The 12,874-nt window shown below is 42.3% G+C and overlaps 1 protein-coding gene across 2 annotated transcripts in view; it reads left to right on the plus strand.

Moving 5' to 3' along the window:
- Positions 1 to 12,874, plus strand: part of unc5ca (unc-5 netrin receptor Ca) — a 186,153-nt gene that overhangs the window by 159,960 nt on the left and 13,319 nt on the right. For both annotated transcript variants that reach the window (XM_070964004.1, XM_070964005.1), the window contains 5 exons: positions 1,757 to 1,948; positions 6,626 to 6,843; positions 8,316 to 8,451; positions 9,083 to 9,170; positions 11,873 to 12,041. In XM_070964004.1, the coding sequence (XP_070820105.1) occupies positions 1,757 to 1,948; positions 6,626 to 6,843; positions 8,316 to 8,451; positions 9,083 to 9,170; positions 11,873 to 12,041 (803 nt within the window). The remainder of the gene's footprint in view (positions 1 to 1,756; positions 1,949 to 6,625; positions 6,844 to 8,315; positions 8,452 to 9,082; positions 9,171 to 11,872; positions 12,042 to 12,874) is intronic.

The following is a 12,874-nucleotide window of genomic DNA, read 5'->3' on the forward strand; positions in this document are numbered from 1 at the left end:
CAGGTGAGACAGCTGTGGTGAAGGTTAGGACATGACAGCAGTTTAGTTTAGGAGTTAGGACTAATCGTTATTATTATTATTATTATTGATTTATCTGCCAGATATACTTTCTGTTTATCTATTATATGCTGGGAAAACAACAAAAAGTTGTTTGAAAAAACTAAAAATCATGTTTTCCCATTAGTTGATTCTTATGTTGTACGTTTATGATGAATAAACATCTTTGAGTTTATTGTGCAAATATTTGCATTTTCGGACTTTGGTTAAAAAAGTGATTGACAGTCACCATAGTTTTTCTGCTTCTCGGACAAGGTGTCCACAGACATTTGGTCTATTGCCATGTGAGACTTAATTACCGGGGACATGATTTGCCCTCATGTGCTCAGCTCCCCAGAGACCGTAGAAAGTGGCTCATGGCTCCCTCAAGTGGCAAATGGGTAACTAACACCATCAGGAATGACCTCTCTTCTGTGATTGTGAGCACTGTGTGCGTGAATCATGCTTGGGCATATGTGAGCGTGAATGTTTGCGAGCCTCATCAAAGGATTCTTTCATGCATAATCGAGTGCTTTCTGAACTTGTTCTGTTTGCGACAACAGCAAATCCTTTAGCAAATGACTCAGGCTGTTTGCAGCTAAAAGCCTGTTATCTGCCTCTCAACTTTAAGGGCGGATTAAAAGGAGCATTCCTATACTTTTCTGTCTTCTTCTTAATAGCTGCAGACAAATCCCCTCCTACTAGCTACAGAGGACATGATTATACAAGGAGTGCTTTAAGTGTGAGACTGCTCCAAAAACTTCCGCAGTTACTTTCATGTTAAATACGTAGAGTTGTTTGTTTTGCTGCTTTGAAGTTCAAGTGCATTTCCGTTCTCGTTTGCCCTGTTTTCCTCCTCTTTGCTGTTATCACCTCTTTCCTCCTTCTCCTCTCCTCTCCTGGTTTATTGTGCCCTTCCTCACATCTTCTCTTTTTTACGCGTTTCTTCTATCCTCTTCATTTCACTCTCCTCTCTACCCTCCTCTCACCTTATCCACTGATCTATCTCCTCCTCTGTCTCCTCTTTCCCTCTCTGTTCTCTCTCCACTGTTTGGCTTTCCCTTCCATCACTTCCTCATCATCCCTCCCCTGCGCTCTTAACTTGCCTCCTCTCTTCCTTTCCTCACTTCTTCAGCGTGTCTCATGCCTTTAACCATCCCCATCAGCCATCAGTGAAAATGTTCTTGGTCCCTTCCTCTGCTTTAAAATGTGGACCGTGAATGACAGATCCAGCGTTGTTCCCACTGAAGCACCATTAAAGCCTCAGCCAGATTGAAAAAGGATGTTAGGACCCTTGTAAAATAATTAACAGCCTTATTAAGTTTTAAGAGTTGGTGCCGTTCTTTTCTTTTTTTTATGAAAGGTGTCTCTCTCAACCTGTCTAGACAAATTATCATATTACTGAAGCTGGAGGGCTATTTGAAAGTTTCATTTGAAATGGAACCTATAGAGATTGTCCTTTGAGTCTGATAGGCGCTGAGGTAAAAGGGAAATTGTCCAACACAAATTAAGAATAACAGACCGCCATGTTAATTTCATTTGAGGCCTGCTACCCATTTCTTCTTCTGCTTTCTTATCTGCCCCTGCCCTGATGTTTCATGAGAATTATCACTGTTGTAGCTGTTTATTGACACTCTTTCTCTCTGATCTCAGATCTTTTGGGCGGGCTTGCTTCATGCTCAGTAATATCTATAATTGCGTCTCTTTTTGTCCCCTCCAGCTGCTCCAAGCACAGATGACGTGGCGCTGTACGTGGGCATCGTCATCGCAGTCATTATGTGCCTGGTCATCTCTGTCATCGTGGCGCTCTTTGTGTATCGCAAGACACACCGGGACTTTGACTCGGACATCATCGACACCTCGGCGCTGAACGGGGGCTTCCAGTCCGTCAATATCAAAACAGCCAGATCAGGTAAGGAATGCTGCAGGAAATGACATTTGATCCAGGGTGGAAAGAATATTGGAATATCCTCTTCAAGGAGGAGCACTGATGCTTGATTTAAAGACGAACCTGACATCAGGCTGATGTTTCACTGCTCTGTGTGGTTGAAAGTTTCAAGCCTGTCGCAGCTCTAAGCACAGCCAGCAGTGCTGCCACAGTACACACACGTACATCACTGCAGCAAGGTGAGAAATTTCAGGGGTGTTGTTACTTTTTATAGAATAAAAGTAAGATTACATGTGTTGAAAACAAGTTCAAGCAAAGTGTTGAACAAACTCAGAGCTAAATGAAATGAGCAAAATATGCTATTTTTGTTTGTTTCCAAGGTAATAAACTTTATTTCTTTCTTTTATTTCTTTCTTTCGTACAAGAAATGCAGCTGAAAGTGCTTTACAACAAAGAAATTACATGCACCAAGTGCTTCATATGAAAAAGACAGAATGAACAAAACGGGGATAGAAAGTTAATGTAAAAGACAAGATGGAGAATAAAACCCACTTGATAATAAAAGTAAAAATAAGAATGGAACTAAAGGGAATGCAGAATATAAAATGGAAAGTAAAATCACTGAATAACAGTAATAAACTTAAGTTGAAAATAGATGACATAAAAAGCATAAAATCAAATAAAATCCAACATTTTTTAAAAAAATGCAGCGATGCGTAAGAGTGAGTCAGAGTGCAAACAGGCCTGTATCAGGAAAGTCAGAGCTAGTCTAAGGATAAAGTTTTTAGCTTTCTTTTAAAGATATTTAGACACAGTGACATCTACATAAGTGAACACTTTGAAACTCAGTCTAAAAAATGCAAAAACCCACTCACTTAAAATGAAAAAGATATAGTTCATGCTTTTCGCTCCTCCTCTGGTGTTTTATCATGGAATATGTGTAAGTGAGATGCAGGGTTTGTCAGTCAGGAGTTCAGTCCTGAATGACCACCGAGACAACAGAGGACATGCAGGAAGGTCAGAGTACAAAAACAGCAAAACCAGGACTCACAGAATACCCAGGCTGGTAGAATACTGAAGGACTTGACAGCAAGTGGCTGCCTCTTTTTTTTACACTTCCTCAAAGAGAGGACTACATATTTTCTTACATTTTGGTGATGCTTAATGTGTAGAATGATAGATAAATAGGTAGACGATAGATGGACAGACACAGGATGCAGGATAACAAATGTGGCCACGCCTCTGAGGAAGTAACGGTACCTGCTGTCTGCCTTGAGGCTTTGAGGCTACCATTTAGTTCCTCTCCTCAGCCTGTAAACCTTTGCTGGTCCGGATTCATCTCTGTCTCCACCAGAGACCACTCTCCTCCATCAAGGAGTCTCTCTCTCTGTCATTCTCCTCCTCTGTCTCACTCTTTCTTTCTCTCCCTTCCCCATCAGCACATTCAGGTCAATCACATCCCTCTTTATCAGCATCCTCTTCATCTCCGTCTCCATGTCTCTGTCTGTCCCGTCACAGTGACTCCTTCCACAACGGACGCTCCCTCCCTGTTTGTCTTCCTCTTAAAGTGGAGCCATCTTTAACTCTCTTCTGTCTGTACTGTCATTTCTTCCTCTCTGTCTTCGGGAAACAACCACACACTTCTGCACCCACATGCATTTGATAGTTTGCTGGAAATGTCGGGATTGGATGGGGAATGTGAATGAATCAGGTATCAGTCCATCGTCACCATGATCATCACCATGATCATCATAATTGATAAATAGCACCAGATTGTCTCCATTTGGTCAACAAGGAGGGCTTTAGCTACAGCAGACTTAGAAGAATCTACCACTCTGTAACACCTTGAAACTCCTTAAGCAGGATGCTAGTTGTGATATGTGACCGGTGGTCAGTCGTGGGTGGACAATTAACATTCACGTCATGGTTTACAGTAGAAACAGGAAAGTAAGGTCAGAAAGGATGCAAATGGGTAAGCAGTGGGCTAAAATAATTGTGTGTGTGCATGTGTGTGCATGTCACTGTGTGTGCACAAGGGTGAATGCCTGTGCATGAGTGTAGATTGGGTGACATTTTATCAGTAAAGCATTAGGATGCTTGTCACTCTGCGCTGAGGGACCATCTCCGATTACTATTAATGAAGAATTATGTCCCTCTCTCACTGACTTTCTCTCTCCCCCATACCCCCTGCCCTCTCTCTCTCTCTCCCTTTTCCTCTCTCTCTCTCTGGCTCGCTCTGTCTTTGTCGCTCTGTGGCTTTCCGTTCGTTGTTAATTAAATTTCAGCAGGGATGATTTGGCAGGAATACCCGCTGGCTTTAAGGGTAAACAGCCTGGTGATAGAGAGGGGAAGAGAGTGATAGGTGACAGATGTGTGTGCGTGTGTGTGTGCGTGTGTGTGCGTGGTTGTTGGTCGAGAGGTGATAATGAGGGATTTTAAAATTAAAATGGATGGGCTTGTGAAGGGAATGACAGGATTTCAGGCTCAACCCCCCAAAAAACTGGTAACTGACCTTGCTGTGATCTCAATCCCAATTAAAAATCTTGGATATGTGGGATTTTCTTATGCAAGGGGGTTGTTTATGTAGAGGTACAGTACACTTTGGTGTTTTTCTGCCCTTTGATTACCTTGTATAAAACTTTAAAGCTCCAATACCAGCTACTGGGGTGACTGAGCTTGTTGTCTTACTGGGGTCACTTGGAGCACATTCGCTTCAGTAAAGTAAATCCTTATGTGGGAGTTAATGTTTGTTGATATTGCCAAATGCATTATTATTATTGCAATCAGTAGCACTTGGCTGCAGCATCTTTCCAAGATGAGAAGGAAGGGAGGCTAACATTTTGTCTGATAGAACAAACTGAAGTCAATTCACTGTTGTTTAAAACATTGATAATAATTTCACTGCAAAGGGTTTTTAGCAGCTACAATGTGTGTAAGAATTTTCTCATTAACCCCCCCCACGATATTTACTCCAGCAAAGCTGTTTGTGTGTCAAAAAATGGAGGTGGAAGGATGTAGTTGAATTTTATAATGAAAATCAACATACGTAAACAGTGCTTGAATATTAAATGCACAGGATTAGCATACTGTACTTATTAGCAATCATCATGTTCCTGCAGTTGCCCCTGGTTTCCACTAACCCTCCATGAAGAGCACAGACGGTAATCTCAGAGAGATTTACCTATCCAGCCCCACTGACATCATGTAATCCCCATAACTGTGTGTGTGTGTGTGTGTGTGAGCGTGAGAGCCTGTAGTGCACGTGTTATTGGTATGCAAGAGCCATGTGTGGGTGCTTATGTGATGCCTGTGTTTTGTATTGCAGATGTGTTTTTATTTATATTGGCGCTGGTGTGTGTGTGCGTGTGTGTGTGTGTGTGTGTGTGTGTGTGTGTGTGTGTGTGTGTGTGTGTGTGTGTGTGTGTGTGTGTGTGTGTGTGTGTGTGTGTGGTTAAGTGGGGCACTTGCATACATGAAAGGTGTCAAGATTCCAGCATTAGCATCAGCTGTGACAAGTGGAGAAAGAGCAGCATAAAGCATCCGCTGCACAATCACAGTAACTGGTAGAATCAGTCAAATCACATCCAAGCCTCGCTGGGGAGAGTTTTGTTTTCTCTCTGTTAGTGATCCCATTCAGAGCTCCAAATTATTTATTAGATAACGTGGTTTTGTTTAAAGCAAGAGAGACTCAAGAGAGTATCAGTCATTGTCCTGTAATTGCCACTTGTGGCCACAGTGGCCGCTGTTCAGCAACAGTTCCATGATCTTGCTTAATAATACAGTCAAAAATGTAGATTGACAAGGTTGACATTGGGTTGCCTACTGACTTTAAGGTTTGCTTTAACATTACACATTGCATATTATCTAGCTTGTTCTAAATAAACTACTATATTTCTGTGCATTTTTGAACACAGTGCATACAATATAACAGGATGAGTTCCAAGTTTCTAAGCCCCAAAAGATCAGTCTTAACAATTGTCAATGTCAATTAACATCATTATATTTAGTGGTAAATGTACGCAGCAGGTTTTGTCAGTCAGATTTGAAGCAGGACATAGTGAGCATTTTAAAAGTAGACAGTGATGTGATTTAAGTGTGACAGCCTCTTTGATTGTGTGGGTGAAGCCAGAGTTGCTGACAACGTTTTGAAGAGCTTAAAGGATGGCATGGAGCTCTGCTGTTCTGTTATTATACAGCATAAAGTGAGGTCAGCTTTGCAATCACTGAGAGAGAGAGAGAGAGAGAGAGAGAGAGAGAGAGAGAGAGAGAGAGAGAGAGAGAGAGAGAGAGAGAGAGAGAGAGAGAGAGAGAGAGAGCTCACACACATGCTCTCTGTGGGTGCAGCAGTCATGACTAGTCCTTGATCCAGGTCATGCCCCTGTGCACTGCAATGTATCACAGAGACACTGATACCTTATCAGCAGCCTTGCCTGCTCTCGTCTTACTCCCCTTATTCCTGCTCACTGATCTACAAGTTCCCACCATTTGTCCCATATTACAGCCCGTATGTGTTGCAGTTTATACTGTTGAGGATACAAGGTGTTAAGCTTTACCCTTCATTTTTCCTCTCCGTGTCAGACACAATTTTCTTTGACCTCCCTCTGCAGTAAATATCCTGAAAATGACTACAGCTATTCATGTTGAACTTTCTCACCTTAATTTTCCTTCTCTCCCTATCTTGCTTTCACTTCCTCCCTCTAGCTGATCTACTGACAGCTCCTCCTGACTTGACAAATGCAGCTGCCATGTACCGTGGCCCGGTGTATGCCCTCCATGATGTTTCAGATAAAATCCCAATGACCAACTCTCCTCTCCTGGATCCTCTCCCCAACCTGAAGATCAAAGTCTACAACTCATCTGGTCTGGTAACACCGCAGGATGACCTCGGAGGAGACTTCACATCCAAACTGTCTCCTAAGGTGATACAATGATTTAGCTTATTCTCTGTAATATTCTGTATAATATTCTGTATGAGCACGGTTGGATTTTGCAATATTTCCTCCTGAAGTGAGATTAGGCTGCAGAAACAGCGAGAAGCACTGAAACACAGCAGCTACTGTATTCCCAGTCACATAAATACAAAACCAAACACCATTAGTATACATGCAGCCTCAGTGCCCCAGTTTCCTCCCTCTGCTCTGTCAGAGACATGGCATGCATACCAGAGTCAGTTGTCACAAACACAGATGAAACCACTCGGTTTCGCAGCACCTGTCCTGAGGCGGTACGAGAGCTGAACTTCCTCTCTTTGAGCTTTGCAGATCAGCTTTTGATGATTTGTTCTCTTATAATGGGTGGTTTTTAGCGGTGGCCTTTGGAACCTCTGCCATGTCTAATGATGGACCTCACCTCACTAATTTGAGCATTTTTTATGTCAGTGCTACTCATCGGTTGTCTGTTTTTAAAACACACTGAAGCTCGTTCTTGTCAGCTTTGTGTGATGGTAGGAGTACACTGATGAATTTTAAGTCAGTTTTTTGCATCTCACAGTGGACATTTTGACAAGGAAATGCAAAACAGGTCATATTTTACTACTTACCCTGAGGTGGTTTCATAGGTCTACTGTAAAACTCCTCCTCTCACAGACTGCCAGCTCAGCCCTATGGCAGCGCTTCCAGGCAGATATGGACCTTCCCTGCATTTTAGTTAATGCCTACCATGAAATCATAAGGATAAAAATTAAGCCGTCCTGATGGATGAAGTGCCGTTCTCGTGGAAAAGGGAATCAGCCATCAGTCAAAACTAAAACTGCAGTGACCCACAGGACCAGAGATTGGCCTTGCCCAGTGAAACTTCTCTGGACCTCCATGAACGTTTGGTTTCATTTGAAGAAATTGTTACGGTACTTGACATCAGCTCTTTTTGAGGAAGATTGTCCTTCAAACCGCACCACATCAATTTTCCACATATGTATACGTTCACTCATTTCAGAATGGGTGCGGCACGCTTTTGTGCAAAAGGTTACAGTACACAAAAGGGCTAATAGGAAAAGTAACTCAGAACAATAACATAACAGTGAAAACACTTTGCGACCAATGCGGCAGAAACTTCAGGGCTTGTTCTCAGTAACCTCTCAACAGAAAACTTACGGCAGAGTTGTAAATCCTCCATATTGTACCATTACTATAAGTTTCTATTATGTTCTCAAGGATTGTTCACATTCTTTGCAGGAGCGTTGTGCGTCCATTCAGATCCTTCATGTCATGGAGGAGCGCTAGGTTTAATGTAAAAGTGTGATTTCTAACTGGCTTTCCAAACCAGGCATTCATTCATCCATCTGAGTGCTCCAGTTCATCCAGTCCCTGCCGAACAGCTCCACACCCTGTGCTGGCTGGCTGTAATTCTTAATTTCTTGTCATTATCAGCCTGACTCTTGCCTTTTGATTCCTAGGTAACTCAGTCTCTGTTGGATAACAGCGACACTATGAACTTTCGCAACCAGAGCTTGGCTCGAACACGGGATCCTTCCTGTACCGCTCACGGATCCTTCAACAACCAGGGGGGGCACCTCATTGTGCCCAACTCAGGTAAAGTTTTCTTACACCTTCTTAGCAGCTAATCATCAATCTGTGATTGAAGCTGTGATTTCTTACTGTGCTCAGGAGGCTTTCTGTCTCTTTTTAAATTGGTACATTATTACATTACCTTAACTGCCATCAACAGTAAGAATGCCGTCAGATTTGACACTGATTAAACTGTATTATAGATCTGAGCAATGTAAAATATTTTCCCTGTGCTAAAAACCACATAAAGTAAGTGTATCTAGCTACTGCTGCACAGTCAAAATACCACAAAAAATAGCCCTGGGACGGTCTCCAGCTGCCTTGTTTTAAAAGAAAAAACTTTCAGTAGACTTGTGTTAGGGTTTAAAAGCAGTGGGCAGGCAGAAATAATGAATAATGTAACCTGCTGATAGGAAGCAGCTCTCAGAAGCTATAAAACATCGCGGCACTATTCACTTGATGATATATTTAAGCTAATTTTTTTAACATGGGATGCCTTTAAAAATGATTATTCAATAATTAATCAGAATGACAAACTGATAATGGGTTGCACATTCAATAATTCAGTTGTGCATGGTGAAATTAATAAATCCAGCGATGAATCTCCTCATTTCTGCTTCCATCCATCCCGCCTCCCCTGTTCTCCCTCCTGCAGGGGTGAGCCTGTTGGTTCCAGCGGGTGCTGTTCCTCAGGGTAGGGTGTATGAGATGTATGTGACGGTGCACAGGAAGGACAGCTTGAGGTAAGTTTTGTCTCTCTCTGTACTCTGTTTTTTCCTCTCTGTGTTGTTCCCTGTTGTCTCCATTTCTCTCTTCACCCCTGCTTCTCCCTCTATGTTCTTTTTGTGTCTTTGTTTTTCTTTGTCTGCATTTCTCTGTCTTTCTCCTGGGCAGCAGGACCTCAGACCTGTTTGTATGGTTGCGTGGGGAGACTTTCAGTGTGACATAGGAATGGATGAGTCATTTTTATTTATAGTGAATCTATGCACACCTTCTTTTGGATGATTCATTCAGCAGAGGTCAGCTAACACCACAGATTTCCTATATTAGGGCCAGAATTAAAATTCCTAAGTAGCAGAGTTGAGGAGATTATAACATAATATTTTACACATTAATTATTATCTACTTAACATTATAATCTGTACAGTAATCCACATAATTTGTATAGTTAATCAGTGTTCCAGATTTTAGAATCCGTGCTATTACCCAAATCTGGAGCTCAAAACACCCATTATTCTAAAATGTGTGAAACTAATGTTGACTGCAGTGCAGCTGACATTTTGCTTCCGTTCATGCCTTGTTATAGATCCAGAAAGCAAACATCAAGCTTTTGACAGCATAGGCAAAGAGATCACTGTTTCCACAGTAACTAACAGATTAGTGGTTATTTTTTTGGGATTATTGTAATCCTGTTACATGTACTATAATCTTTTACTCCCAAACCCTGTGCATGCGTGAGGTAAAGCTCTCGGTGGCACATGAGAGACAAGGGAGAAAATTTCTATATTCCAGCTGTTTTCCAAAGAATTTCCTTTGATGCAAATATGGGACATTAAAGGCACTCTTAGTTGAAAGAGATCTGGTGTCACAGTGTACCTGCAGTATGGTAAAACTCAAAAACCTGCCTTCACATGCTTCTGTATGTGCATGCTAATGGCAATGGTAAATGTCACAAGAACATAGCTCTACTCAGAGTACGTTGTTTAAACAGAAATACTGTTGTCATTTCTCTTTTCCCCCCAGAAACAACTAAACCATTCATAACAACAGCAAGTGGGGGATATGAGATTCATCTGTTGAGCCGAACACTTTCTCACCTACCTCCAGTGGTGTTTAGCAATGCAGATAGTTTTGTAAAATTTGATTTTCAGATAAACATATCGGATATTTCTGGGCGTTTTTCTTTGGAGGAGAGCAGGTCCAGTAAAATGGTTTGTGCATTATCCACCTTATCAAGGACACTGTTTCTGGAAGGACACACCTTGTATTGTAAATATAATTTTTCTACGCTGTGAGTGCTGCAGACTAAATGTGGAATATATTTTGGGGGGTGAGACGGCAAGCAAATGAAAGGTTTGGCAAATAAAACCAAAAATAGTGAGGAAATGTATTCTTTAATAATTTGGATGAGCAAACTCTTTAAAGCCATTACAATACCTGAGCTTTAGGACGCTTGTTACAGTTTGGTTCAATGTGTTGTCTCCCATGCATCCATTCTAGCTTCCCCCCCGATCAATGGCAGTCGATGAGAATTAAACCCCCTGCTGGGTGCTACAGTATTTCTAAGAGTCCAACCTCTTTTCTGTCCTCTGTCTTCATCTCAGTCAATAGCTGGCAAACAAAAATCACATAGCTACATTGACTTCCCTTAGTAACACTTGGCAAGCCAGAATCATTTGGTCCAGCTCATTAAGATCTAATTCTCAGGTGTCTTGTTTTCCGCATATATGACTTAAAACGTCCATTTTCTGTATTTTTATGTTAAAAGATACAAAACACTCATGTCAAATGCAGTGACACTGTGATTCGGTAAAGGCTAACGGCTGCATTAGGTCAGTCAATGCCGTTATTAACAGTTTGAATCTCATACTGTTTTTATCTCTTAGCTTCTTCTCATGTGAACCCTTCATGAGTCAATAATGAGCTCCAGCAGCTCAATCGATAACACTGCTAAGGATTAGTGCCCCCCTGACACAATGTGGGCTAGGAAAAAAAAAAAAAACACTTTTTAAATTTTGACCCCTCTCCTCTATCCGTATCGGCTCTTCCCCGATAAATATCCCAAGCCACACGAGGGAAGAAAATGACTGGGAAACACAGACATTACCATATGTATTTTCATATTTAATTGTTGTTTCAGAATGCAGTTTTACCTCTAATTGAATAATGAAAGAAAGCTAATAAATAATCAACAGTGATGGAGTTCAGTATGTATAATCTCACATTTATTCACAGTAAATGAGCCCGTAGCGTATTCTGTGGCTGCACTGTAACATACATTAGTTAGCAAGTGCTTCAGGTTCCAGTGCTTGCATTTATGGTAAAAATCAGGAGAGCCTGTGACTAGTCCTCATTTATTTTCTGCCCATGAGCTGAGAGGTACCGACTCCGGCTGAGGCCCAGCTGAAGCCCTGCTGACTCCACTAATCATTGTCTGATTGAATCTGCGCTGCTCTGCTCTCCTCTGATCTCTTTTGTTGTCTGATTTTCTCATCCACTCTAAGCTAGTCTGTCTTACTCCAGCCTGACTGTCCACCTGTCTCCTTCATCATGCCAGCTGAGTTTTTCCATGTATTAATATTATGAAAAAGGTACACAGACCAGAAGTGAAATCAATACGGCTTCCTGCTGCTGATGCTCACACTAACTGGTAGCCAACAGTGCAGCCCTCCTGTCGCTCTTTTCTAAAGAATCACTTCACCTCTGTGTTATCTGTCTTTTCCAGACCCCCGGTAGAGGACATTCAAACAGTGCTGAGTCCAGTGGTGAGTTGTGGGCCTCCAGGAGCCCTGCTCACCAGACCAGTGATCCTCACCATCCACCACTGTGCTGACAACGTCCAGGAGGACTGGCTGATACAGCTGAAGAACCAACTGGCCATGGGAGAGTGGGAGGTGAGTGTCCAGCACCGTGTCTTGTGTGTACTGTTTTCACTGAGCTGTACTGTGCAACTTTTGAATGTTTTATCCTCCAGAGAAAATAACTGTTAGATTGATGCCAACAAAAAGTGATAAACATAAATATAGAGATGCATCTAGATGCACAAACATGTGCACATACAGCAGCCAAATAATCACACGCCTGCCCACAGCCTCTGCCCAATTATTAATACACACTCATGACACACCATGACTCACACAGCATGTACACACATGTGCTCAGACATCGTCTGTGGCAAGAAGAATAGCCCGCAACACACACATGCAGTGAGGAAGGTAAAGAAAGAAAAGGAGAGAAAATTCGGTAAACATAAAGTGCCTACAGGCAAGTAGACAAGCAGGGGGTTGAAGACTCCTATCAGAAGCAATTTGTTATGCTCCTGCCGTCCTCCTCTTCTCTCATCTTTCTTCTTATGTTTCTATCCCTCCGTTTTTTCCACCCTTCTCTCCCTCCTCCCATGTCTCTCAGCATGAAGTCTCTACCTCAGCAATCTGCTTTTATGTGTGTGTGCGACTGAGTATGTATGCGTGCACGTCTCCTTCTGCGTGTCTCTGTGTGTGCGTGCGTGTGTGTATCCTTGTGTGTGGGTGTGGGTGATAAGGCTGTCTTGCAGCATCACTGTGTCTACAAGGCCCCCGTATGCTGTCTTCTGTTGCTTATCACAGCTCAACACAATGTCTCTGCACAATTAGCCATGCATAAGATTGTGTATGTGTGTGTGTGTGCGCATGTGTGTGTGGTGCGTGCGTGTGTGTGCGTGCGTGTGTGTGTGTATAACAGAGAGAGG

The sequence above is a fragment of the Chaetodon trifascialis genome, chromosome 6 (assembly GCF_039877785.1).
Source record: "Chaetodon trifascialis isolate fChaTrf1 chromosome 6, fChaTrf1.hap1, whole genome shotgun sequence".
Lineage (NCBI taxonomy): Eukaryota > Metazoa > Chordata > Actinopteri > Chaetodontiformes > Chaetodontidae > Chaetodon > Chaetodon trifascialis.